This window comes from Onychostruthus taczanowskii, unplaced genomic scaffold (assembly GCF_017590055.1).
Source record: "Onychostruthus taczanowskii isolate IOZ18803 unplaced genomic scaffold, ASM1759005v1 scaffold15, whole genome shotgun sequence".
In the NCBI taxonomy this organism is placed as follows: Eukaryota; Metazoa; Chordata; class Aves; order Passeriformes; family Passeridae; genus Onychostruthus; species Onychostruthus taczanowskii.
The window spans coordinates 12,733,785-12,760,018 of NW_024498685.1; the positions used below are offsets into that span (position 1 = coordinate 12,733,785).

General features: G+C 37.0%; 1 protein-coding gene across 1 annotated transcript in view; it reads right to left on the bottom strand.

Annotated features, from left to right (window-relative positions):
* The window catches only part of PLCZ1 (phospholipase C zeta 1), a 44,780-nt gene continuing 18,546 nt past the window's right edge, over positions 1–26,234 (bottom strand). Inside the window, exons 7-13 of the mRNA XM_041398767.1 lie at positions 22,166–22,387; positions 19,979–20,135; positions 17,752–17,868; positions 8,130–8,302; positions 5,105–5,237; positions 3,440–3,589; positions 1–83 (exon numbers count right to left, since the gene is read on the bottom strand). Of these exons, the coding sequence (XP_041254701.1) occupies positions 1–83; positions 3,440–3,589; positions 5,105–5,237; positions 8,130–8,302; positions 17,752–17,868; positions 19,979–20,135; positions 22,166–22,387 (1,035 nt within the window). The remainder of the gene's footprint in view (positions 84–3,439; positions 3,590–5,104; positions 5,238–8,129; positions 8,303–17,751; positions 17,869–19,978; positions 20,136–22,165; positions 22,388–26,234) is intronic.

Below are 26,234 nucleotides of genomic sequence, written 5' to 3' on the forward strand. Positions count from 1 at the left end.
CTAATAGTACCAGACATGAGCAAACAGCGATGCAGATTCCAGCTTGATTCCATCTTTGGATATCAGCGGAATGTTACGGTAACCTAGAAATATAATGACAGCTTATTAGTGTAATAACCACAAGCACAAATATTATAATGGAGTGGTTTTATGATCATCTATGCAAATAAGGCATAATTTATGATTCTGTAAATAGTTCTTTAAAATAAAATTAAATTATACAAGACCTAAGCACCATTTGTGCTGGTTTTTCTCATATATATATATATATAGTATTTCAATTCTGGTATTTTTAGTGACAGAGTGAAAAACTCCAGTGTTTTTCAGGATGTGGTATTTTTTCAAATGGAAGACTTTTAGCCCAGTGATATTTAAACATGGGCAAAGGTTACAATGTAATGTCCAAGGTTAGGTGCTGCACACATTGTTCTGATAGCAAATGAAATGAGCAGGTGAAACAGCAGTGATGGCACCTACTGAACAGTTTTGCAGCCGCTGTGCACTGTCCAGCTGAGGCAGAAAAAAGTGAACTATAACATCTTCTGCCATGACATCTTTAAAAGTTGATTTCACATGAGTAATTCACTTTATTAGAGATAAGTCATGCCACCAGAAACTGCGTGTTCATCTGGTTGTTTGAAGCATTTGGAGAAGCTTCAAACATAATTCACTTACCTGCATAGAAAACAAAACAATCTCTTTTTCAAAGCCCCAGCCTGTGTGGCTTTATATGACTAAATTTCCATTATTTCATAATAGTAAACAATGTCACTTTTGATTAAAAAATATTCTGTATTCTATCTATGTGTATATAACTCCAGTTTTTTGAGTGAGTCTCTGTTTTGTATCAGTATCTGTGTTTTCAAAACTGCAGTTTTCAAAGTCCTTCTTTAGGTATGTCTGGATGCCTGTGGAGTCTTTAGGAACAACATTTACCTGGGTGTGGAATTTCTTGCTTCTTTTATACAGAATCATGAAATTGTTTAGGTTTGAAAAGGCCTCTAAGATCAGGAAGTCCAGCCTTTGACTGATCACCACCTTGTGAACCAGAGCATGGCACTAAGTGCCACATCCAGTTGTTTCATTAACACCTTCAGGGATGGTGATTCCACTTCCCCTCTGAGCAGCCCCTTCTATGCTGGACAACCCTTCCAGTGACAGAATTCTCCCTGATGTCCAACTGAACCTTCCCTGGCACAGCTTGAGGCCATTTCCCCTTGTCCTGTCATATTGCACATAAGTTCCTTTGGTATTTAAGGTTCAGATTCTGGGCAGCAGATATTAAAGCTGCTTTCAGACACTTTACATTTGAGTTTTTAAGGCATGCACACAATATGTGGAAGGCTTGGTTGATTTCCTATCCAAAGACACACTTCAAGGACGAAAATTAATTTCTGAAGACTTGTGCTCTAGCCCCTACCTACAGAATATCCTACAAAGTGTCCTGAGTGAAGTAAAACCTTTTTTTTTTTAATTGAAATTGCTCCAATTTGCATTAAATAATTAACTACTCCTGGATCCCATGATAACAGAGGTAATAATTGAGTTCCTGTCCTGCATTAGCACTCTCCATGGAAGATTCATTGGCACAGGGACTGTAACAGAGGATCTCCCTCCTATTTGCCTTTAACCACCCAGGTAGAGAATTTTTCTCAATTTTAGCCCCTCTGAGTACAGCTATATAATCACTACATGGAAAATCAAATTCTGCTACAGCTGGGTAGCAAACATTCCTCCCCAGTGGAGTCTACAAGTAGTTGGGAGCCTGCTGCTGGGGAAAGGAAGGCAGTGTGGATATAGATTTGAATCCTTTCAAAAGAAAATTAAGAGGAGGGAGGAAATGGTGCCACTTTTTCCCACTACCTGACAAAGAAAATAAAAATATGTAAGTACTGCTCAGCTTTTGGAAGCAGATTGCCCTCAGGGACACCTCAGGGATACAAATCCCAGGGACTGAGGGACGTTCCTGTAGCACAGATTAAAGCAATTGGAGTGCTAAGACTGAAATCCTAGCTCACCCTTCAGCATTTTAGGCAGTTCTTCCCTTGTTGTCTTCTTCTTGTGACTCCCTCTGAAAGAACATTATTTTCCCATTTCACTGTTTAGAGAGCTTGGGTACCTAAAGCAAAACCATCATTCCAGACCTGGTTTCAGAGGTCTCAATAGTAAGCATTGCAATAAATGCTTGCAACAAGGCTGGGCATCCTGATGGCAAATTACTTTTTTTTAATGTTGTGTTAAGTGGGGATTGGGGCAATTTGTTTGGCATCAGTTATATTTTTTGTACCTAAACTCATTCCCTAGCATTTTGAATTACTCCATTGGAAATATTTCCTCAAAAATCTACTGCTCTTACTTTTCCAAAATATGAATACCTCATTTTTGACCAAAATTAATCCTATAGAGACATTAAGCCACACTGAAAATTTGTATCTAAAGAGCCTCAATTAGCTTTAATAATTTTACAAGCACTTGTAAGCAGCACTGCCTGATATTTGAATTTGTCTGACATTGTAAGTTAGTGTGTTGAGTTTTCTTCACCATCCAGAAGTATACAAATAAAAATAAAGTAAAAGGTTATTAGTGTAAAAGTTTATGTTGTAGAAAAACAAGTGAGCTCTAAGATTAATGCCTTTGTTCTTGTATAACTCCTCAACCTCAACTAAGAATCACAAGCAGCTTTACGACTTCCAAACATGAGGGGAAAAAAAGCCATTTAAAATCCTATTAAGCTTAATAAAATAGCTCAGTGCCTGTTGCCAGCTCCAATGTTTTGCTTTCCCATCTTTATTCACTAATAAAAGCTGTTTGTTTTGTCAGAAATAGCTTTGGAAAGCCAGTGTAGTAAACAGCCATTTCACATAAGCCTTTCTCCTTGGCCTATTGACTTCTGTGTCTGCTCTTTATGTACAGCCTATTCATTACAAAGCTTCCAGGAACTTTACTGGCTTAACAAAAGAAACCCCAGCAAGAAAAATGCCATATTTTTCTAATTTATAACCATTGTTCTCCACTCTGAGAAGTTGCAGATAGGTTACCTGAGGGAGTTGTGGTGGTTTGTTTTCTTTTAATTTGGTATTGGGTTTTGAACTTATCTGAGTAGGAAGTGCAGAAAACTGTTGCCTTCATAGCAGTTCTGACTAGTCCCACTTCTTGCAATGAATTAAAATACCACCTGAGCAGTTTCCATCTGGAATGGAATACTGCAGTGAGAATTATCACCTGTCATTAATATTGCTTGTGTTTCAGCATCATGGATTTGCATTCAGAGAATACAATTATTTCAAAAACCAGAATGCCATGTATTCATTTAGTTACAAAATAATCCTCCAGAAAACAGGCATGATGCCCTACTCTCTCAATACTACAGTAACAATAAAAGCTTGCAATGTTGCAGATTATTTTGGGCTGTTATAGGTGGTTCACATAAAAGGATTACCTGTATTCAGGCTCATCACAGGTAAAGTGTATTGGCCAAGGAATTCTTTGTTGACCAGAGACACCTCATCCTCCACACAGAAGCGTATCATTGCCAGCTCTGGAACTTGGATGTTGAAAGAGAAGGTTTCATTCCATTTAGGGCACAAAGCTAATGAAAAGAGAAAAGAAGCAGGATTAAAATTCAACTTCTTTTCTTTTTACTCAATAACTGAATTACTGTACCTGCTTTCACTAGTCTGAACTGGCAAAGAGTCATTCTCTTTCCCTAGATATCTGTGCCCATTTAAATAAAGAACAAGATGGTGCAAAAGCCTAAGAAAAGTTGGTGTCATCCCTTAAAAGAGAGCAAAATGGGCCAAGGATAGCCAGGTTAAGAACTTCTGCTCAACCTAAATTTTCCTATAGCCATATCAGTTTCATGCTTTTGCCAAATTTTCTCCTTTCACAGTGTTGGAAATAAATAAATTCAGGTAATAAAACACTCACTTGACTAGAAATACAAAAAAAAGAATGTGAAACAGAAGGGGTTACTTTGTCGTTAGCAATGTTCACACAGAGAAAAGAAATTCATGGGCTGATTTAAAACAGCAGCTATCTAAAAGAAATAAAAAGGAAGAATAGGAGACAGAGATACAGAAAAAGGGAGATCACAGGGAACTTGTAGTCTGAGACATCAAGAAGATCTATATTATAAAGATAAGGGAGTGCTCAAAGACAGCTACAAAGAGTACACACTTCACCTGTCAAGCAATTAAGGGATTACTCCTACTAGAAACTTCAAATGAGACAAGTGATGAAATTACAGTAATTGCTTAAGAAAAAAAGTCTAAATTCACCAGTTTGTCTGTTGGTTTAGGCTGGGAGAGGATTAATATTTTTCATATCAACCCCAATGTGCTGCATTTTGGATTTTTGACCCAAACAGTGCAATTACACAGCAGTTTGAGCTATTGCTGAGCAGGGCTTACACAGTGTTGAGATTTCTGTCTTTCTCACTCTACAAAGCAGCTACCCCATCCCAGTGAGGGGGCTGGGGGTACCCAGGAAGTTGGGAGGAGACACAGGTGGGACAGCTGACCCCAGCTGAGCAAAGGGATGTCCCTTAGCCATGGTGGTATGCTCACAGTGGGGGGAAGGAGGGAGGGAGAGCATCCAGGGTTGCAGTGTCTGTCTTAAGCCTTGTTTCCCTGGGAGTGGCTCTACACCTGCCTGCCATGGGAAGTGGTGAATGAATTAAAAACTTTGTTTTGTTTATGTCTGAAGCAGCTTTTTCTTTACCTATTAAACTGTCTTTCCAATCCATGGGTTTTCTCATTCTGACCCATCCAGCCCTCTTCCCATCCAGCTAGGGGAGAGCAGGCAAGCAGCTCTGTGGGGCTGAGCTGCTGTCCAGGATGAGCCCACAGCAGTGTGCAAAAAAAATTCCATCTTCCTTTAGAGAGGGGGAGTGCTCCCAGCTAGGAGTTTGTGCTTCCTTAATCTACCAATCTAGAAAAATGGCACACAGCATGAACTTCTGCTGCAGATTTTGTGCCAGGAGACACTAGTCTAGAGAGAAATAATTGCATTTTCTATAACAACTCCTTGGGGTGCAGAGTTGGTTACTCCTTATGAAATGTTGTTGTGCTTTGTTCACAGCCAAGAGAATCAGAGTGATGCTCACCATTGCTTTTTACAACACTAGATCTCTTTTTTGTTTGATCCTCTGGCACACCATAGATTTCTATCTCCACCAGGGGGTCAGCTTTGTTGGTCTTCGACATGGCACTGGGTGGTAACTGGTGGCCACTGATCAGCTGGAAAATTAAAGTTGTGTTGAAATAACTGTAAGAATGAACTCTTCACCACAGCTATATAGTAGCCATAATAGAAATGGCTTTCATAAGAAATTACTTTAAGTGTATACCAGTCATAAGTTGGTGTATTAAAGACATATTAAATACAACGGAATGAAGAATATGGATTCCATTTAACTTAATTTGTTGATAATTTTTTAGAAATATTGTGGTATATATTTATATAATATATATTAGGATATATATATATTTATATGAGCATTTATATATTTGGGAACATTTTTAATTCTATCAGATTGCTCTAAGCTCAGTCCAAACTGACCTTGAATGGTTACAGAGATGGGACACATACAACCTCTCTGGGCTGCCTGTTCCAGTGTTTCACCACCCTCTTTATAAATATATATATAAAACTGATATCATATTTTAAACAATAATTTTCAGGGTTTTTTACTCAACAGCTGCACATAAAAATTCTATTTTGTTACCATGCAAAATAATAATGTCAGAGGAATCAGTCTACAGTGATTTTTACATTTTCTGCTATCAAGCTCATGAATTCCAGTCTGTGGGAAGAGGATCAGCATCAAGACCCACTGTGACATCAGCATTGTGCTACAGGGTATGTAGCAGACTCCCTCACCTGTGCCTCATCTCTTGCACAGTAACATAAAAAGTCCTCATTTGGTGAGCTTCCTGATGTTTTTCTCCTTAATTTAGTTAGCTACCTGGAAATTTTGTCTCAGACTGCCCTGTAATCTGGCAGCCAGCCTAAGAAAGGACTTCTGAAAGTCACAACTTTGTCTGCTTTCTATCTATATTTCAGGACACCTAGGAAAGAGTAAACATCTGTGCAGTAATCAGCTTTTTAGAAATCAGTGTATGAAATGTATTGAGAGAGATATACAAGCCTGAAAACACAAGTGCAAGATATGACCCCTGGTCCTGGTCTCAGGGCTAAGAGTTTATTCTCCTGTCAACCACCCAAACAATCAAAACACACAAACTCCACGTTTTGCTGAGGTATTTTCTGTAACACCTTGCTCCAAGAGAAGTTCTAGCCTGAAATATTGAAGTGCAGTGTCTTGGCAAACACTTCTGCCCTGTCTTCCTAGAGAATAGCTACAGCCTTCACCAGAAAGCTTTGCAATCCCTGAAGGGCTGCCCACTGAGAACCTGGGAGATATTCCTTGCCATGTCCTGAGTTGCCAAGGCTTGCATGACCCATTGCTAGAGCCAGTCTAAGTCTCCCCTGGGGTGGGAAGAGTGAGTTCTTTTAAGCACACTATGACCCAAATCCATAAATCCCGTCCATTTTTAAGATCTAAGGTGATGCAGAGAGGTGTAAAAATTGTTAGGTTGAGAAGACTATGAAGCACCTTGAATATCTCTATTTCTGCTTCAAAAGCTCTATGCCTCTTGATGGGAATTGTGGCACATCAGGTTGAGGATAATCAATTCAGTAAAATCAGGCCCTATGTGACTTTTCTGTTCTTCATTCCTTCATTCTGAGAGATTTGCCCCCTTGCTGTTTTATATCTTTGCTTTCTGTTAAGTCATTTCTCCATTCATCCAGTTAGTAACTTTTCCAGCAGAAGCTGCTTTTCCTTTGACTCCTGCTCCCAAATCCTTTTGTCTTCAACCACCATTTCCTGGTTTTTGCTGCTGACTATGAATGAGGCTGTCTGTGCCCTTCAGTCCCTCAGCCAGTGGGATGCCATTGCTCCTCTAGCAGCCTGTAGTCTCAGTCTAAAGTCCTCAGTCTAAAACACTGCCCTTCTCTTCTCCAGCTCCTTCCAAGCTCAGACACTTCCTTTGCACTGACAATGATTTTGTCTGTCTCCTGCATTACAATTCAGGGTTTCTCCTCATCCTAATTCCAGCTTCATCCAAATTAGGGCTAAAATAAGTGATGTATTTGCCTGGCTGCCTGAAATCATCCAGCAATGTCTTTTCACAATTGGTATGCTCACTGTCAGGACACTAAAATGTTCTTGATTAGGTGCGTGCATTATGTAAGTATTTTATAATTGTCACTAACTATTGTTTTATCTCCACTATTTTTTACTCTGAAAGAAACAAAATAGCAATTGCACACTAATTATATGCTAATTAAATAGCATTTATGCCAGTGGTATTCTTTGTAATCAGAAATATTACTTTTTCATTGGGAAAAGGGAGTTTTCTAATTAGTGAACAATTATAACAAATCTACTTGATCTCAAAAGAAAAAGGCTTTTCTAACCATTTATTTGTAAATTACATGTGTTTCCAGTATTTTTGGGATGTAAATCACATTATAATTTGGGAGAAGTAGAAATAATTCAAAGGCTTATTAATTCATCCCTCCTTTCACACTTATTTATACCATTTTAGGATTATAAATAGTCTTTAATATATGCATAGAAAGATAATGAGACTTAAAAGAAGTATAAAGCTTCCGATCTTATCTTTAAAAATTTTCATTTGTCAATTAGCATTATAATAGTACACGTGGTATTATTGATATTGAAAGAAATAACACCCAAAGTGCACATTTGATTTCTGTGTTTTCAGTTCAGTTTCCGCAAGCACAATTAACTGGTCCATTTGTCAGCTCCATTATTCATATTTCTTTATACAGCATCATGAAAAATCCTGTATTTTTACAGACTTTTAGAGGCTCTAAACTCTTACATATTTTTAGCAAACATAAGTGAGCTACAGATTGGAAAGCACCCAAGCAACAGTTGATACTACACAAGAGTTTTACCTTTTTTGTTGAAAACATTAATTCCCAAAGAACAGGAATAAGAATAAAATGGGGAAAAAAATTGATAACAATTGCATGTGAACTACATAACCTTTGTTTTCAGATTTTTATGGAACAAAGCAACACTTCAGTAATCTTACCCTTATTGACAGAGACATGGGTCTGCTGTATGGTCCCACATTTCGGGGTGTGAATGTGGTGTTGCGATCCCTCAAGAATTCAGGTTTCAGCACGTAGCCACAACCGCCATTGTCCAGAAATTTTCCATCTTGCAATTCCATGTGTGTGCCCGGTGTTTGGAAGTTTAAGGCCACTGTAAAATTAGATGGATATTGGTTTTAGTGAATTAGGTTTGATAACATTTTATAAAACAATTATTTTTAAAAAAGCAAAAGAGCTTAAGGTATCTATATCTCTCAATTCATATGTAAGATCCTGTTATTTCCCTTAAATTCTCAATTTTTCGAATCTGAAATGTAAGGAATTCTCAGATCTTTGGGCCTGTAAGCCAAAGCTTAGAATTAAACACAGGATTTAATTTGAAACCTTGAAAAAAGTTTCCAAACTTAGGTGCTAGAAGTGAGAATGTAGATTTGTAGTTTAAACCAGAGATACTTTAAGACTTTAAGAAGAAAATTTAGAGTTTAAGATATAGAAAAAATAAAAGTAGTTATTGAGGTAAACAAGGAGTTTAGAATGAGGTACTGTAGTTTGTGTGTCATAACATGATTGGCTAAGAAAGCTTCCAGTTTACACTGTAACATGAGTCCATAAGATGAAATATTTAAGGATTAGGTCAAAAACATAAATATCCTTATTAACAGTGCTTTATTAATCAATAAATCCTTAAAAGGTCTTATAACTGGGAGTCTTGTAACCTTCTAAACCATAAAGATGTGAGCTGAACTCACCTTTCCTACATAGAAAAGACCAATAAATCATATCATCAAAAACAACAGAGAAATCCCATCTCTAACTCATTCAAAATCCCTTCAAAAATCTCCCTACTCAATAATTAATTATTTGTGCACAAAAGCAATGCACTATTTAGAACGGCACCCCATTTTAAGAATTATCCTATAGATATTTTTACATTGTTATATCTGTTTTCCCTTTTCTTTCTAAATTGGACCTTGGAGAATGTGAAATGAGAGATCCTTTTTCTCCATGAGTACCGAATTCACATCCTAGTTTCTCTACTGCAGCAAGACTCTGCACTCCAAACCTGCTAACGAAGTTCTGGTGCAGAACTCAAACCACAGGATTGTATCTAACCTTAGTTATGGTGCAGAATTCATCACAAAAACATCTCACCCTGAAGATTAAGAAGCTTTAATTTACTGTTAGAATACCCAGTGAAAATGCAATATAAGTTTGTAGAACAAGAAGCAATTTTAAAAGTGTTCTTCTTAAATGTATGTGAGCACACACTCTCTTGGAGTTTAATCCTCCAGTACTGGTGATTATTGCAAGAATGTGCCTGACAGATTTTCCTTTCCTTGGCAGTTCAAAACATTTTTGGTTTGCTGCAGCACCAATAATAAAATATCACATTTCTCATCAACAGGATATTGTAATTCATGAGATAAAGCCAACATTGAAAAAGACCTGTTTAATGAAATTTTCCCCTATTCCTATACATCAGAACTTCCTGTCACGTTCAAAATAGAAATGCACAAGTGAAATCAGCAATGAATTATGGCATTATGAACCTGTGACATGTGTTAAACAGAGAACGATAAGAAGTCATTTACTTAAAATGGTGTTTTGGTAAGAATGAAAAAAGAAGATATTAAGCAGTTCAAGTGACTCCTCATAATAATTCATGAAGAGGACATTATTACCTGCTCCTATGAGATAATATGAGTGTATTGAATGAACATTTGACATAATGCAAAAATCCTTATCACAGGTGGAAAACACACAAAATCGTTTTCATGCAAAAATTATTTGTTCCTTCACTGCTTTGAAAACGTTCTGTAGCAAATAACACAAATAGAAATGAAGCAGCTGGTACAACGGACCTGATATTTGCACGAGACATGTTTTTGGTGGGGTTACTTCTGAAGAGCTCGAGCCTGGTTCCATAGTCTCAAAACCAATTAAGGGGTGGAATACATGAAGTGCTCCCAGAGTGCATCATCTATTTAATCTGACAGGAATCCCATCTGTGCTAGCTAAGATTTCTCTGCATCATGAACCAGCACGCAGCAAGTAGGAACAACTGGAAAGCTTGTCTAGAAAAACCCCAAATGAACAAAAAAACCCCGAAACACCAAAACACAACATGCACTCCTGCTTTTAATGAAGTGTTAATGTAGATGCAGATGTGATTTTATATTAATATACACAGGAAATCTGTTTTACCTTTAACAACAGAAATCAAACTTCAGAGTGTTCATACCGCCCTTTGCACACCATTGGTTTTTTTAATAGGGTAAGTATTTTCTTGGTATGGTTTTGGCAGTGGTTCACAATTTGCTTTTTATGACTCAGCACATCATCCAGAAACAGCCCCAAATTTGGTGCTCTATGATGCTTGTCATATTTTAATGCAGTGAATCAAGCTGTGCAGAGGTTGCTACAAGAGCTGCAACCCTGAGGCCCCTGAAAGTCTGAACCACAGGTAACCCAGGTTCTCTCAGTCCTCAGGTGATTCCTGGGCCACACTTTCGGAATGTGTGGGTTTAAAAGTGCAACTGGAATTAGGCACATTGAACAGTCAGCTTCAAATAGCAGCTTCCACATGATGAACCAAATTACATGATTGCACATAATGAGACCACTGCTAAATTTACCAGGCTTTATAGGCGACTAAGCAGGAAAATCTGATGTAACAACAGCAACAAGCAAATGAGAATACTTTATATTTTAGCATATTAAGAAAATTACTTTTGCAACACAAGTGAAGGGCAATGTTATTATGGGTTCATATCTTCAAACATCAGCACTGTGTTTTCACTTAATTTAATTTGACCTTAGAACAAGTTAAAAACATATGGAACAATAGTTTTAATTTACCTGCTGTTTTCTTTGTATTGCAAGTTTTAAGGTGATTAAGCAAATGTGAGATTTTGTGTCATATTCTCTGAGATGCAAACCTCTACTACAAATGTTCACAGGGTTCATAGCTGCTTGGGGCCTCCCAGGGCACTGCTTTATGGTGCATTGATGCACAGTTTTTCTTTTTAATCAGGTGCAGTTATAGCCCTAACACTTCTTGAGAAATGGCAAGGATCATAAACTAAAAGCTATGCCTAGCAGCAAGGGCTGAGCAACATCTTTCTGCAAACCACCCTGAATTTCTACCCAGTGTTTCATTTTAGCTTTGCTGAATTCAAGAGCAGAACTGTCAATAACATCCTTTGTACTGTTGTTTTATGAAACAGTATGAATTTAATGCATGTATGGAGAGAGATTTAAACTGACAGTTTATTTTGGAAAGAAGCCTAAATGAGCTTGCAGTGAAACCATCTGAGCAGTACATAATCTTGATGTGTGGTTTTCATGGGGCAGTAAAGGCATCTGAAGTTTAACACTGTGTACATTAAACTTTCTCCTCAGTCCTTTCATTAAGCACCAAAAGCCTTTTAACACTGACTCAAAATCAAAGCAGCACAGCAAAACCTGGGCTTGGGGAACAACCTGAACAAAAGAATTCCTCAGTGTGATTCCTGCACCTGAAATGGATTCAAGTATTCCTAGAACCATGAGGCTAAATCCCCTTCAGATCAGAGTATTTCATACTCAAATCATCTTGCAAAGCACCAAAGCTGCCATGGCTGTCCCAGGAAGCGCCAGGTGAAAATAATACAGCAAATGTAAGAAATAGCCTGGTTCCAAAAAAGATCAACTATTCCATAATACACAGAGCAATACTATTTTTGACCCCAAATCTCTGTATCACATGCAGGTAACTGAAGTCAGTCCCATCACAAATTGCAGGACTAAAGACATCCTAAATATCCATATACAGCACCTTCCATAAGCACCACCATTCAAGACATAATTGATTTACAGACTAAAAGCAAAAGCTTTTAAAACTAAAATGAGCACTGTAACTATGATTTGAAGAGAGTTGAGGAAAACTGCACATCTTTTGTGTGCAATCCTGCCTCATTAATATTCTTAGTGGGACTTTTAAATTGTAATTTTTTTTTTAATTTTTTGTTCTTTGCTTCCTGGTTCTATTAGCTATATTGCAGCCATAAGGTTTAATGCATTTTCCCATTCAAATGGGAAGATTTTAAAATGGATAAGGACACATTTGTCACCAATTTTTCTTAAAATGAATTACTTAATTGCATTTTATGCCATTTAAAAATGCATCTCAAAATGTATGAATTTTATGCCATTTCAAAAAATATCATATGCAAAAAGCACTCAGTGCTGTCTCCATGATTCACCTCACTCATTTGAATCTAAAGAGATTTAATAGATCACACTTTTATCAGCCTTGTTGCCTTTCTCTCAGCTCTTTCCAATTGTCTATGCTTTTAAAGTGGGCCACTCCCAATGAATGCATCAAAAAATCTATGCCTTAGATATTCAAAATCTGAACTGAATTCCACACAGCCTGGGAAATATCACTGAAAACAGGGCTGCATCCTAAAACTCTGGAATGCTGCCATTGGCTGTGAGATGATCAATGTGCTTGGCTTGGAGGACGCTGCTTTCACTGCCCATCAGCACTCCAGGCTGGGCATGGACTGTCCAGGCTTTCTTCTCACATGCAGGTCACAGCTGCACTCAATCCATCACTGCCCAAAGTTACAGAAATAGCTCAGAAGCCCAAGAAAGATGGAGGGAGACTATTTACAAGGGTATGACATGACAAGGGGGGGTCTTTGTGTCAACCTGTGAATAGGTGAGACCCCACACAACCTTTATGAACAAGGGATTTGGTCAACCAGACCAAAAATAAAGAAAATAAACCCTTTTTTTCTACCACAAATAAAAAGTATACAATTATTTGTTCCCTTACAAGACAGAGCAAGCTTCTATGGACAGTATAAATTTTGGCATGCAAAGTCTCACCTCTCTTCCTGGCAAAAAAAAAAAAAAGTCAGAAAATCACTCAAACTGTAATTTTTTCCCTTCCCTAACAGACTCTGAATTTTGTTATGCTTAATGATAATTTCTGGTTTTATTTTTCACTTACACATTTTGAAATGGTTGTTTTTATTCTACAGAAACTTGATTTATGAATGACTTACAACATGAGGGAGGAAGAGGGACTGCTCTTCTGGGAGCAGAATAAATGCAGAACTGTGACATAACATGCTTATAATGCCTTTTTTGCATTGTCTTTGGGCCAATTTAATACTGTGGCTCCAAAGATACTGTCAAAAGAAATGTGAAGAATTCAGTCATACAGTTCATAATTGCTGACATGGTTCCTACCTAATTACAAGTAGTACTACTGGAAAAAAGATGTCAGGTGATTAAGAGTCATCCATTGTCCAAGTATATCTGCAAAGGGTTTAAATAGGGATTGTCTCACGTGAGGTTCTCATGGGAAAAGTACCTAAAGTATTTCTGATAAATTATCACATCTAAACATCTAAATTGATTTTTGCTAATTCATCTGTCAGTCTGAAAGTCACACTTTAGTGTAAGTCTGAGCATCTTTTTGTTGTTATGTGGCCAATTTTAGACCTGAAAATTTTCCGAAATAATTTTAAAAATGTGTTTAACTTGCGATTCTTGGCAGCACAGTGAATATTATCAACTTCCCTTTCCTGTTTTAGTCTGAGTCAGTGACAGGTTTTAGAAGAAGATCTGCAAGGACTTCAGAAACAATTGTGTCCTACAATTTTTTTTTCCCATCTTCTTTTAAAATTTATTAGACTCCACATAAATTATTTACTATTCTATTGGTTGTCTGCAGTGAAGACAGCTGGAAAAACTGATAAAATGGAATTTCAATGTTTCTTTTCTTTTAAGTGAAATTCCAGTATCCATTACACACACCAAAAACTGCCGAAAACCAAGCAGGCTGCAGAGCAGCCCAAAAGCTTTCTCATAAACCTGGCAGCAGACACATTTCTGCAGAAGGAACATGAAACCTTCATTAAAAATGACTCCCAGCATTTGGAACCATTCCAAAAGAAAGCTGAGTGCATTTGGAGAGCTTCATCTGTTGAATCATATTGTCCCACCTATCTTGTAAATGTCTACACTTGCATTAGTTTTACCACTTCACTCTTAGTGAGGATCAAATCAATGAACATCAAGGGACAACATTAAAAAAAAGGAAGTGTTCCTCTAGTTTTCACTTCCCAAGGAGGCATTTTTTGGCAATTAAAGCCACAGAAGACAACAATAATACAGTTATTGACACAGAACCCAAGCAGGGTCAGATCTGAGCCATTTTGATTTGCACAGGTGAGGCATACCAAAATTAGTTGGTTTCTTTTCTCTTGGTTGCTGATTTAAATGAGATTTAAATTAGAACTAGTTAGAGAGCTCTCTATCACTCCTGTTTTCATGCATTATTTTTCCCGTATTTTGTTATATTATTGCACACAAGATTGAGCCACAAAACAGATGTGACAAAATTGCCAAGCTGCATTTCAGTGTCACAGGCCAAAACAAAACCTACAGTAAGAAAAAAAACCCCATCATCCAAGTACAACTTTCACAGCAGCATATAAATTTTATGCACACTCCAAAAAGCACATATGGGATCTTCTGAAACAAAATTCTGTACCTGCCACAATGTGGCTTTCTCCTGTAACTTATGACGTGCAATGGTCATTCCTGTAGAGTGCTTTGATACATTTATAACATTTCCTATTGCAAGTAAATGCCATATTCAAAAGGATATTTGTCTCTTTTTTTCTTTTCACTGAGACTCTCTTTTGTTTCAGATTTTTTGTTGTTTTCCTCAGATGATATAAAACAACTGATATCAGTTTATTTAAATAACTGTCCTGAGTTTTCTTTCCCTGCATAAATCTTTTCATTTCATTTTATTTACTAAAGAAAAAGGAGACATGGATACACCAAACCAGTTCTTTCCAGTGCCTCACTGCAGCTGTATGCAGAAGGCATACTAATTTTCACAGACTATGAAAAGTGAGGGTTTTTTGTTTTTTTTTTCACAAAACCTCCTGTTCTTATGAGTCTCCATTTTCAGAGAACAGACAGGGAGTGCACAGTGATATCCAAAAGCTATTTTGTGGAAACTCTGTACTTTTCAGTGAGGTTTTTAACTTGCCTTCCTCTGGAAATTAGGTTTACACAATTACATGTCTTGTCCTCATCCCCAACAAATCTTGAGCCTGTTGGACCATTTCATCCTGCTTTAGCTGAGTGCCAGCCTGCTCCAAGTTAATATGTTCCAAGCAATTTAGAGAAAATTGCTGGCAGGGTACAGAAGAGAGACTGTTTTGGGTCCATCACTAAAGGGAAGTGAAGGAATAACTCAATTCTCATAATTACAAGCTGCAGAGGCCTGGCAAGCAGTAGTATATGTAGGTTTGAACAAAACTTACTATATTTGCTTTGTCCAGCCAGAAAAAGTTATGGATGGATGTTAAAGGAACTTGAAGGCAAGGTGTGGGGAGGAGAAGGGAGGTAAGAAGGGGAATAGGTGGCATAGGGAAAACCTGATTCCTTTGAAGAGTTTTAGGGAAGTGGTAGAAGGGATCTGGAGGGATCTCTTCTGTGCAGGGTGTGTAAAGTACACACAAAAGTGTGTGAATTATAGAGACATGGGACAGACACAAAAAATCAAAACTCTGTGTTAAATCAGTGGAAGGCCATCAGCAGAATGTTCACTGAGATACACTCACTTTGGGAGTTGCATTGTGAAGAGCAGCTATATTTCTGCCAAACAGTTATCTAAAGCAGATTAGGGAATTAGGAATAGATCTAACATAGCTTGGAAATTATATATGTGCAGAATTGGTTCTAATCAGCCTATTCCCATGTGAAAAATGGAGGGGTTTTTAAGTGAAGATGCAAATGAAGTGACCAAGAGGGCAAATCTAACCACTTCCTGCATATTTTTAATTCTTCCAGGAAGGGGCCCAAACCCCCTGTGCACCAAAAGTCATATGTTTTGCCTACTAATGTTTAGAATGACTTCTCATTAAAGTATACTCTGAGTAAACAATCAGTGTAGTAATTTTGAAAGACTTCAGTCCCGTCTGTGATCTAATAAATGGATATTCTTTGCAGAGATAAGTGTGGAGATTTACAGGCCAGAAAGAAAACTAGTAAATTGCATTATGATAAAACTGGGAGATTAATTCAATTTTAAATTAAGGACCCCTGGCTAGTGCTTTCTCTAAGCATGAAACAAACTTACTAGTTTTTAATGGCAATATAGAGTGTAGATAGCAATGATAGCATACTGAGAGTGCAGCACTCCAGGTAAATAATCCTGAAATTACTCAAAGTGTGGATGAGCCACAAGGACAGAACATAATGAAACCAATTTCACACAGTGTGGGAATGAGAAGATACTTGGATAGTCCAGCCCAAGTCCAGATCTGTACTGCATTTAAGCATTTATAAGGACGCAGAAACAAGTAAAAATTATACTAAATAGTAATTTTTGTAGTCCTTGTGGAGTTATGTAAAACTCTACCCCAAAATAACAGTCAGGATGGAGAAGGTAACTTGTCACAGAAGTTTATGGGGAGCTGAGAAAGGAAACAAGTGGAAAAGGCAGCCTGGAACAAGGGTGTCATGAGCTCCAGGGCCCACAGGCAGAGTGAAACCTGTGCCTGTCCTTGGATGAGTGTGTATTTTAACATAACAAGGTGAATCCAAACCTTTCTCCTCAAAACTGGAGCCTACGGCAAAGTGCCCTGCTCACCCCACAGCCTCCCTCAGGTGGCCTTGGCCAAGACTCAAAGACGAGATATATTTGTGGATATAAAAAAAAAACCAAAAAAAAAAAACCCAAAAAACCTAATCTGCTCTACTTTACCTAGGGCTGAAAAAGTTGTAGCAGGCAGACATAGAAAAATATTCTGTAATGAGAATCTTTCAAACTGAAGAACAAACAGATGAAGGTAAAATTGTCTCTAAAGCCATTAAAAAGGACAAAATGCTTGCAGGTAAGAGGTTTTTCAAAGCCTGCTGGGTACAGAAGTCATGCCATGCTTATTTTTAACAAATTCAAAGCAATAACTTTCAATGAAGAGAAGCAGAAGTAATCGTTATTTTGTTGCTCAGGAAACGAATATGTTTTGCACTGGGAATTAAGATGCTAAATGTATGTTGCATTTATATAAAGGCTGGAGGCTCCCAGCAGAACCTGGGTGTGGTGCTGACCAAGAATCTGTGAGTGTTTCCTTGTGCAGCATATCCTGCTCTGGGGATTTTTGGCACTGCTGTCAATTGTTGTGCTCACATCTGCACCTCTGTCACTCGAGTCACAGGAGCCACTGAAAACCCAGAGACCCTTCAGAAGAACCTTCCATTGCTGTGTAGTGGCAGCTTAAAAATGCTGAATTAGTGCTTCTTTTAAGATCCAATTCAAAATGTTTTTTTAAAGAAATTAATAAAATATAATAAATTCAATGTCTGGATAAGAGACAGCTATTGAACGCAAAGTGGTATTTACAATTACCAGGGATATGTGGGATATGTGGGTTAAAGGAAAATTTATTTTTATAACAAAAAATTAAAATAATGCCACTGGGGGAAAATATGCAGCCTATATAAAACCAAAATACTATAGTAAGCAAGAAACTCTTGTATTTTTAAAACCTTGACTGCAATAGTCTCTGCAAGGATACATACCCATTTGACACCCTATATTCCAGAACTCTTGAGGATTATAATTTGAAGAGCTCATTCTTGATCCTTTGGGGTAAATTCTTGTAATAAATCTTGTAGTATGTGAAATAAACTGGCTAGCTGATAAACAGAAGGATAAAATCTTGGTAAGAAAATCTTTTTTATTAAAGAGGTCCAATATGAATAAATAATAAAAATGCAGTCATCTGATCCAGCAATTTTTTACACAATATTATATCAATGTATTCTATTTTAACATTAATATATGAACCACTCTGAGCTATGCTTAAACTTGCTTATTTTGAAACCTTGATATTTTCTGTGTATTTGTATCTGACAGTATTTCTGTATACACTGCAGACTTTTGTAAGATATTCATTAACCAAAAATCATTCCTTCATTGAAATATTCTGTTTCTTCTACTTTTTACAAGCTAATTATATGATTTCAACCCTAAAGCCCACTGTGTTCTCATGGGAAACTAAGACACAGAACAGGAAACTGCACGAAAGTTTCCTCATGCTATAGTAGCTCAAAATTAAAAAAAAAAAAAACAACCATATCATCCCTAGATAATCTTGGCTTGTTTGCTGTTAGGAGGTTTAAATAAAATGACTCCATAATATTAAGACCAGGGAAGAGCATATTTTTAAAAGCCACTTGAATTATTCTTATATAAGCCTCAGAAGATGTTAGCCATTAATGAGCATTGGTTTTCCTTCTGCTGGCTGTGTTCCCTCCTTTCTCATATGCAGGCATAGACTACAGAGATGTGGGAAGCTTCAGATGACTTCTATCTACATGATTCCTTTTAGTTATTAAAAAAGAAATCCACATTTCCGGGGTCATCTCTCTGATTTATTCCATTCTCCTCTCATCTCATAATTTTTTGTTTGTTTAGGGTTTTTTGTTTGAGTGATTTTGGTTTGGTTTGTTGTTTGGGAGTGTTTTTTTTGAGAGGGAGGGGTTATAGAACTACTTTTATATTCCCTAAGTGCTAGAGGAATGGAGAGGACTCTCTGTGGATGGCTGGAAAATCCTACTTTTCGATGCTGTTGAGCATCATGCACCTCACCAGGCACTGAAGCACCTCCACAAAGTGGGTGGCTGGCAGCAGGGCTGGCCCCGAGTGAATGGGCATGTGGCAGGCTTCATTGTCATTGTCACAGTCGGTGATTCCTGCTCTCCTCACCCCCCCAGAGCCCTGGGCAGGCAGCTGGAGTTAGAACAGCAGAGGCTGCACCGTGCTGCCTGCACCAAAAGGAGATGCTCCAACACAGAATGAGTTTGGAATAACCCAGCTTGGCTGGGATGAAAGGTGTGCTCCAGTGGAGCAAACTGCCTGCTCTGGGCTTTATCCATCCCTTTAATGAGGACTCTAATCTGCAGCTCTCACCAAAGCCGGGGGACTGCCAAGCCAGCTCCACTTTCTCAGCACAGATTTTGGGAAGGGTGGAAGGGGAGGTGTCACATTTATATTTTCTGAAAAATCTCTTTGCCCAGGATTTTTCTCTTGGGAAGCTGAGAAGCCTCAGAGAAAAAGGAAAACAATTCTTATCTCATTTGCTTCTCCTGTGTTTTGTTCCTTTGGAATGTGTTTGGAGATTGTTTCCCCACAGGTGATTGTTTCATTGAGTTTCTGCTGTGAGTTGTTTTAACTCAATGGCCAGTTGGGGCCAGGCTGTGTCAGGACTCTTTCCAGAGTCTCGAGTTTTCATTATTATCTTTTTAGCCTTCTGTAACTATCCTTTCTGTATTCTTTAGTATAGTTTAGTATAGTATTCTTTAATATAATATAATATCATAAAATAATCAATTATCCTTCTGAGAACATGGAGTCAGATTCATCATTCCTTCGTTGCAACGAGGGCACCCCGCAAGTACAATAGGGAGGAATGAAATTTATTCCCCACTTTTTCAAGTACTGACTGAAATTCCTAAGTGATTTGGTGCAGAAAACAATGAATCAAAAGGCAGACATACATTTTGTAGACTGTGTTAATATTTGTTCATTTAAAATACACAGAATTAAAACAAGGTTGTATTTCAATTTTCCCCACAAAACCAACAGAAATAATGCTATGCAAAGCACATTTCTAAAACAGTGTTATACAAAGAACCAAATAAAATCAGACAACAGTTGTTTCATCAAATTTTAACCCTTCCAATGCCTAAGCAGTGAACCACAGCAACAATGTAACTTTTAACTGATTAACTCAAAAGAAATTACCTGAAACTCTTGCAAGTTTTCGTGCTTGACTCTCTCCAATGGAATTATTTTCATAGCACTTCTGATGCTGCTGGGAATGCTCAAAGCTCACAAATTTCTGAGATTTGGTATAAACCACAAGGTCTGACAATGCAAGGGCAATCCTTGTCTTCCTCATCTAATAATGGAATAAAAAAAGTCACAATAATGCATATTTCATTATTATTAATATTAATAATTCACAGAAACAATCATTTTGGATGCATAAAGCATGAGAAAATATGTCACAGTTAATGAATTTAATAAATATGACCTTTAATAGTGAGATTTGATCTACTGAGAGAAAATTGAGGTTATTTTGTCCATGTTCATCATAGTAATCATAGGGAGAGTGAAGAGATGCTCCCCAGCAGAATGTTCTTCTGCAAAGCTTTACAGTTTTTCTGCTTCTAAGACCGGTTTGGAATAGCATCATTTTTTACGGCTTTTAACATTACTCCTTAAAAATATTCCTCCAACTTTCTATTTGTAAATGTATGAAGTACTAGAAAAGACCAACAGCATAAATTCATTTATAAAATGTAGAATAACAGGAAAATATTACACTGTGCCAAACAAATTAGTCAAAGGCATATTCTTCTAAACATTGTTGTGAAGTCAGAAAAACTCTTTTCTTCTTGAATAAGGTCGAAAATTCTCTCACCAAAATCTTAATTAGTTTTGCTCCATTACCAAAACAAGGAAAAATGACTGAAATTTTACCAGGGTCTTCCCTCTTACATTGTGACCACTTCATTTTCCGTAGTATAACTTGTGAGCTAATTGGGGGCAGTAACCAGCAGAGAGCTGCTGATGCTAATCATGTTTACATTCCATTAAAGCTTCTGAAGGCAAATTCTCATCTGACACAATAATAGAGATTGCCTCCTCATGGCTCTTAAACTATGCAAAGTTCAAGAGTATTAATTATTCTGGGGCTATGTCCCACGAGGAGCAGTAGGAGTCTACTGCCATGGAAATCCCGAAAAATGCAACTCTTTGGAGGCAGGAAAAGACAGCAGCATCACTGGGGCATCTTCTGCAGATTCAAATGCTCTCCCACCCTCCTAAAAGTGGGATATCAAGAAAAATACTCCAACAGAGTGGGACCCTGGAAACCACTTTCTCTTCTGCCTGTGAAACATGAGCAGATACTTTGTGTTGCTGCTGTTTAAGAGTATGTGGAATCCATTCTTGTCTGTAATATGGTCCTATCAATAAACTCAAAACCTATTGCCTAGAAAGTTGACATTTCCTGTTCAAAGAAGGAACTCCATCCTTCCTCAGAATTTTTTCTTGCTGTCTCTCCATGTCAGATGGAATGAGAAAGAAGCAAAAACTTTCAGCATCAAATTATATTAAAAAAAGAGACACTGCCTCTCAGCAAGAACACTGGGCTCTGAAGAGCCTTGTCAGTTTAGCCACATTCAGGTAATCAGAGCATGATGTGCAAGAGTGACTGGATTCTTCAGGTGCTGCCTGACATCTTTAAAAAGCTGAACTCTGATGTTCAACCCTGATGAAACAACAGATTTTCCATGGTAGAGAATTATACTTGGTTAAAAAAAATAAGTTCAATTTGACTTTCGAAAAGGAGATTACACCAAATTTTTATAGTTCTTTCAGAAATAGTGCTTAATGTTAAGTCTCTACATGATAAATGTAAGAACACCTCTTACATTCCAGGTGTTTCAGCACAACCAGGAATGCAAAAAATCATGGAACAGAAGAAAATAGGGGAATTTAGACTGGTAGACTTGGGGAAGAAATAGTTGTCATCAGGAACTGCTATAAATGTTCTCTATACATAACTCCAGGGGGCCATGGCACCAACAAAACATTTGGGTAACTTCATCTTAAATCTACTGTGGTACTGAGCACCTGGGACAAGAACAAGAATTGAAAGAGGAAAATGCAGTTGAAGTTCCAGATGGGAGCACAGGGAGGGGCTGCTTTTTAGTTGGATACTAAAATGTGGTCCAGTCTGACTTTTCTCATAAGAATAGAAAAACTCTGAAACCTGCAGCTAAAAAAAGTAATTTCCAAATGCACTGATCTTAGTAATTTTAAAGTTTGCCTTTTAAATTTAGTCTCTATTTTAAGATAATATAGCCCTTCTTTAAAAAAAAAATCTATGTGTTCTCTATGTTCAATTGAAGCAAAAGTTACCTTGGATTTCTTTTGAGGTGGGGGTGAAGATTTCCGATCTCTTCTTCTGGAAGGACTCCTGGTTTGATAAGGTGCCATGTCTTCTGGGTAGTCCTCATCAGACTGAATGTCAGAGTCAGACACTTCCTCTGCCTCACCAGCATAGTCCTCCTCCATCCTGAGCATGCTTTGCTCATGTGTTCCAACTTTTTTGTTTTTTATCAGAACTTTGAATTTTAATGCCTGTAGAAAAGAGGTTTAACATAGTAACTAGAATTATGTAAGTTTTTCATCTCTTGGTGTTATTTAACTCATTTTCAAAGTTGTTTATTAAGTATAATAAAGTGAGCTTACAAAATGAAGCAAAATATATATGAGTGAGGCAGAAACCAAAGCCAAACAGAATCTGGGGATCAATGTACACAACAGAATGTGACATGACAGGAACCCCATGACAGGAAAAAAGGCTCTCCACAAAAGGCAGATTCTGAAAGTATGAAAAGTAGAAATTTAAGTAAGAGCCAAAGGTGATAGCTAGGCAAGATGTAGAAGGTATATTTTTTACTGTGCCTAAATGTCCTTATATATATATATATATATACACTTAAAGATGTGTCTGTTAGTTAGGAATGGTTTAGGAATGTTTTGATCTATCATTGAGGCTGCAGAAAATTCACTATTTGGTTTTTTGTCTTGTATACCAAATTAAAAGTTTTGTTTATAACTTGTGTTCTTTTACAGTAGATCCTTATGCTGTTCTTACCTGGTCAGGGGAACAAGAGTTTGGTGATTTTGCCCAGTTTTTCTATTTATAAATGGACATCCATAATATATAATGTAAAGGGGGAAAAGCATCTCTGAATTATACTGATTCTAATAATATGGCTTTCATCTATGCAGCAGAATTCTTTGAGTATATATTTCACTTTGATGTACAAAATTATATTAATAGTAAAGCTGTTATTATATAACAGGTATTCAACTCTACATCTGGACACAGGAGCTGACTGTGGCTCTTGAATAAAGTGATCCTCAAAAATATTCCTTAAATTTCCTATGCTCTAGTGAAAAAGGAGATTACACTGCTGGGAGTATGGCAGGAACAGAGAACAAATAATTTCACAGTAAATGAAAGGTAACTGAAATGCTGTGGTTTAAAGTATCCATTAAGTAAATATGAAACGTGTGGATGATGAAAACATACAAACCCAAAGTTTTATAATGGAAACCAGAGCCACAGGCAAGGACAGAGACTTTCCAGTCATTTCCATTGCTCATAATCCCCTTATCACTTCAGATCTCGTGTTGGTATTTTGCCAGGGTGCCAGTGGAATGAGACATCCTATGCCCAATATCTATCAATGCCATGCTGCTGGAAGGTTTGATTAGTCTTTGCACTGGTGACTCAGAATAAGGATGCCCTTTAACATTTCCTTCATTTCTTATTGATGCACTCTTCTTTTTTATTTTTTTTTCTGTGATATTTTCAGAAGAGTTTTTAGTATGATTAATGCTATCCATATTTTTTAAGAGTTCTGATTTTTCCTTTGCATGTTCATATTTCCCAATATTTAAAAGCAATTCTATCCATCTATTCTGTCAGCAGTTCTATCTATCTATTTCTACCTACGAGCAAATATCTATCTATCTATCTATCTATCTATCTATCTATCTATCTATCTATCTTCTATTCTATCTATCTATCTATCTATCTATTTGGATCTTGTATTTTGTCTTGCCTTACAGGAAGATTTAATTCTATAAATGAAAAAAAGCAAAACAAAGAACTGGTATACAGGGGAATAAAAATCTTTTTACGGTTACATTACTGCCTCCTATATGCAAACTTCTTTAAATCAAAAAAGACCATAGAATGAGTGTGTGTAGTTATATAAAAATGGGTCATGATGTTTTAAGTCAGTCTCTAAAATTCTGTTTACAAGCTGTTAGCGAAAACGTAAACACCCTGAGGTAAGAGGAGTTTTTTTGAGTTTTTTTTTGTTTTGTTTTCTACAAAGATAGCATTTTTAAATCACTGCTCTTTTTAGAAACAGTCATAAAAATACTCCAGCAATATGAAAATTTGTTGATTTTTGGCCAGAAGCAAAATCCAATAATGGTTACCCCAAATCATTGAAAGTGAAATATAAAGTGAAAAAATGACATACCAAGGATTTTGTCTGACCCTCAAAGATCTTCAAAAAAACTTACAACAAATGTATGGTTACAAAATCAGTGACTGTAAAATCAGAGTTCTTTAATTGGTAATCAGCACTGCTAAGCATGTGACACCTTTTTCTCTCTGTGTCCAACTATTCCAAGAGAGCTGAAAAGCCTTTAAATGAGCTGCAACTCTGAGCATTCACTAAAACTTCTCCTTTCTAGTTTTATTTTGAAAGGCAAAACATGTTAAAAATAAATTTGCTGTTTACTTCTATATAAACTATAAGCATACTAAAAAATTTAAATATGTAAAACATAACAGGTCTTCCCTAGAGCGCAGTGGAACTTGAAGGCTGGCATAAGGAAAAGCCTCAAAGTACAATCAACTGGAACAAATATTTACATAATTAAATGAACAAAACTTTTTTCTTGTACATTCTGGTTAATGTGATGTACAACACAAATCAACTGAAGCAGTGCCAAGTTTCCAAGACAAAAATCTCGAGCACTTTGGATCAAACAAACCCACCTATTGATCACTGTGATTATGTAATGTAAAAATTCACTCCCCAGAAATGTAAGGAATAAACCCTGGATTTGAGATACAATTATTAAAAAAAGAATAGCTTCTCCTGTTTAAATTTAGCTTGTTCTCCCTTCTCTTCTCCTGACCAGCTGTAGGTGCTTAGTTAGAGGAATATCAAATCCTAAAAATCTTGCTAAATAACAAGGTTAAAAATCTCTTCTGAGTTTTACATAATATTCTATTTCAAGAGTTGTGTTGCTGCCTTAAACACTGATATAGGGCGAAGACGCAGCACCTCCTGTGAAGTCTAACACGGGGAAAGCTTTTGAGACAATGACAAGATATGTTAAGTACAACTGTTAAAAAAATCTGACACCAGCTATCTTTAACAATTCAAAGGAATCACACTTAGTGAAGCATGAATGGATGTCTTTGTGGCAGCCTTATAAATCACAATTATCAAGATACTTTAAATCAATACTACCAGCAATGTCTGAGTTCTGAGAAAACTGATATTAATTATATCAGGAGCAGCATTTTAGCTACCTCATAACAAGTTTTCATACAGCACATTTACCCAGTGAGAAGCACCCTACCCTGAAAATTCCCCTTCTGTATTGTGCTCTGTAGTGAACTTCAGGCAAGCCTCGTCCAAGGCAAAACAGCTGTGCTACAGCTGAGATGATATTCTACACAGGCAGCTAAATCTCTGCATGGATTGGAAAGAAATCCAAAGGATGATTGTGGAGAAAGATGGTTGCAGGTTGGCCAGGATATTAAAACAGTGTGCTCAGAGTCCTCATGGCACAGATTCCTTACCAAAGTTCAGTCTTCCAAGAAGATGCCTTGCCCAACAATCTGATTTTTATACACCAAATGAACCATCGACCCAAGACCTGCCTGGGTGATGATATGAAATATGGCAATGTCTTGCTTTTAGTTACAGGGAAGCTATTAACAACAGATAATAGCTGTCACATGTTTACCACATTTCTGGGAAAAACATGTTCCCTCAAGAGTGCAATGCCTAAAAATAGTGAAGGAATTAGATGAGCTTTCTGTAAGTACTCAGTACAGCCTAGAGATTCCAGAAATTTTATGAGAAACAATACTGATTTTGTTGGATTATTTTTTTTAGGTCATCATCAAGACTTACCACATTCTCATATCTTTCTTCTTATTTTTGTAAAGAATAGATACCATAGACTGATTGAAAGGCAAAAGAGTGATTAGAAATGTTTTGACTTGCTAAGAAGCAAAGATATTTCTGATGCAAAGACTTGGTCAAGACATTTGTAAATTTGTAATTGCCAGATTAAATAGGAATACTCTCATAACTGAAGCAACAGAATTAGATATGCTAAAGCAGACTTGATCTTGAATTTCTCTATGAAAACCCTG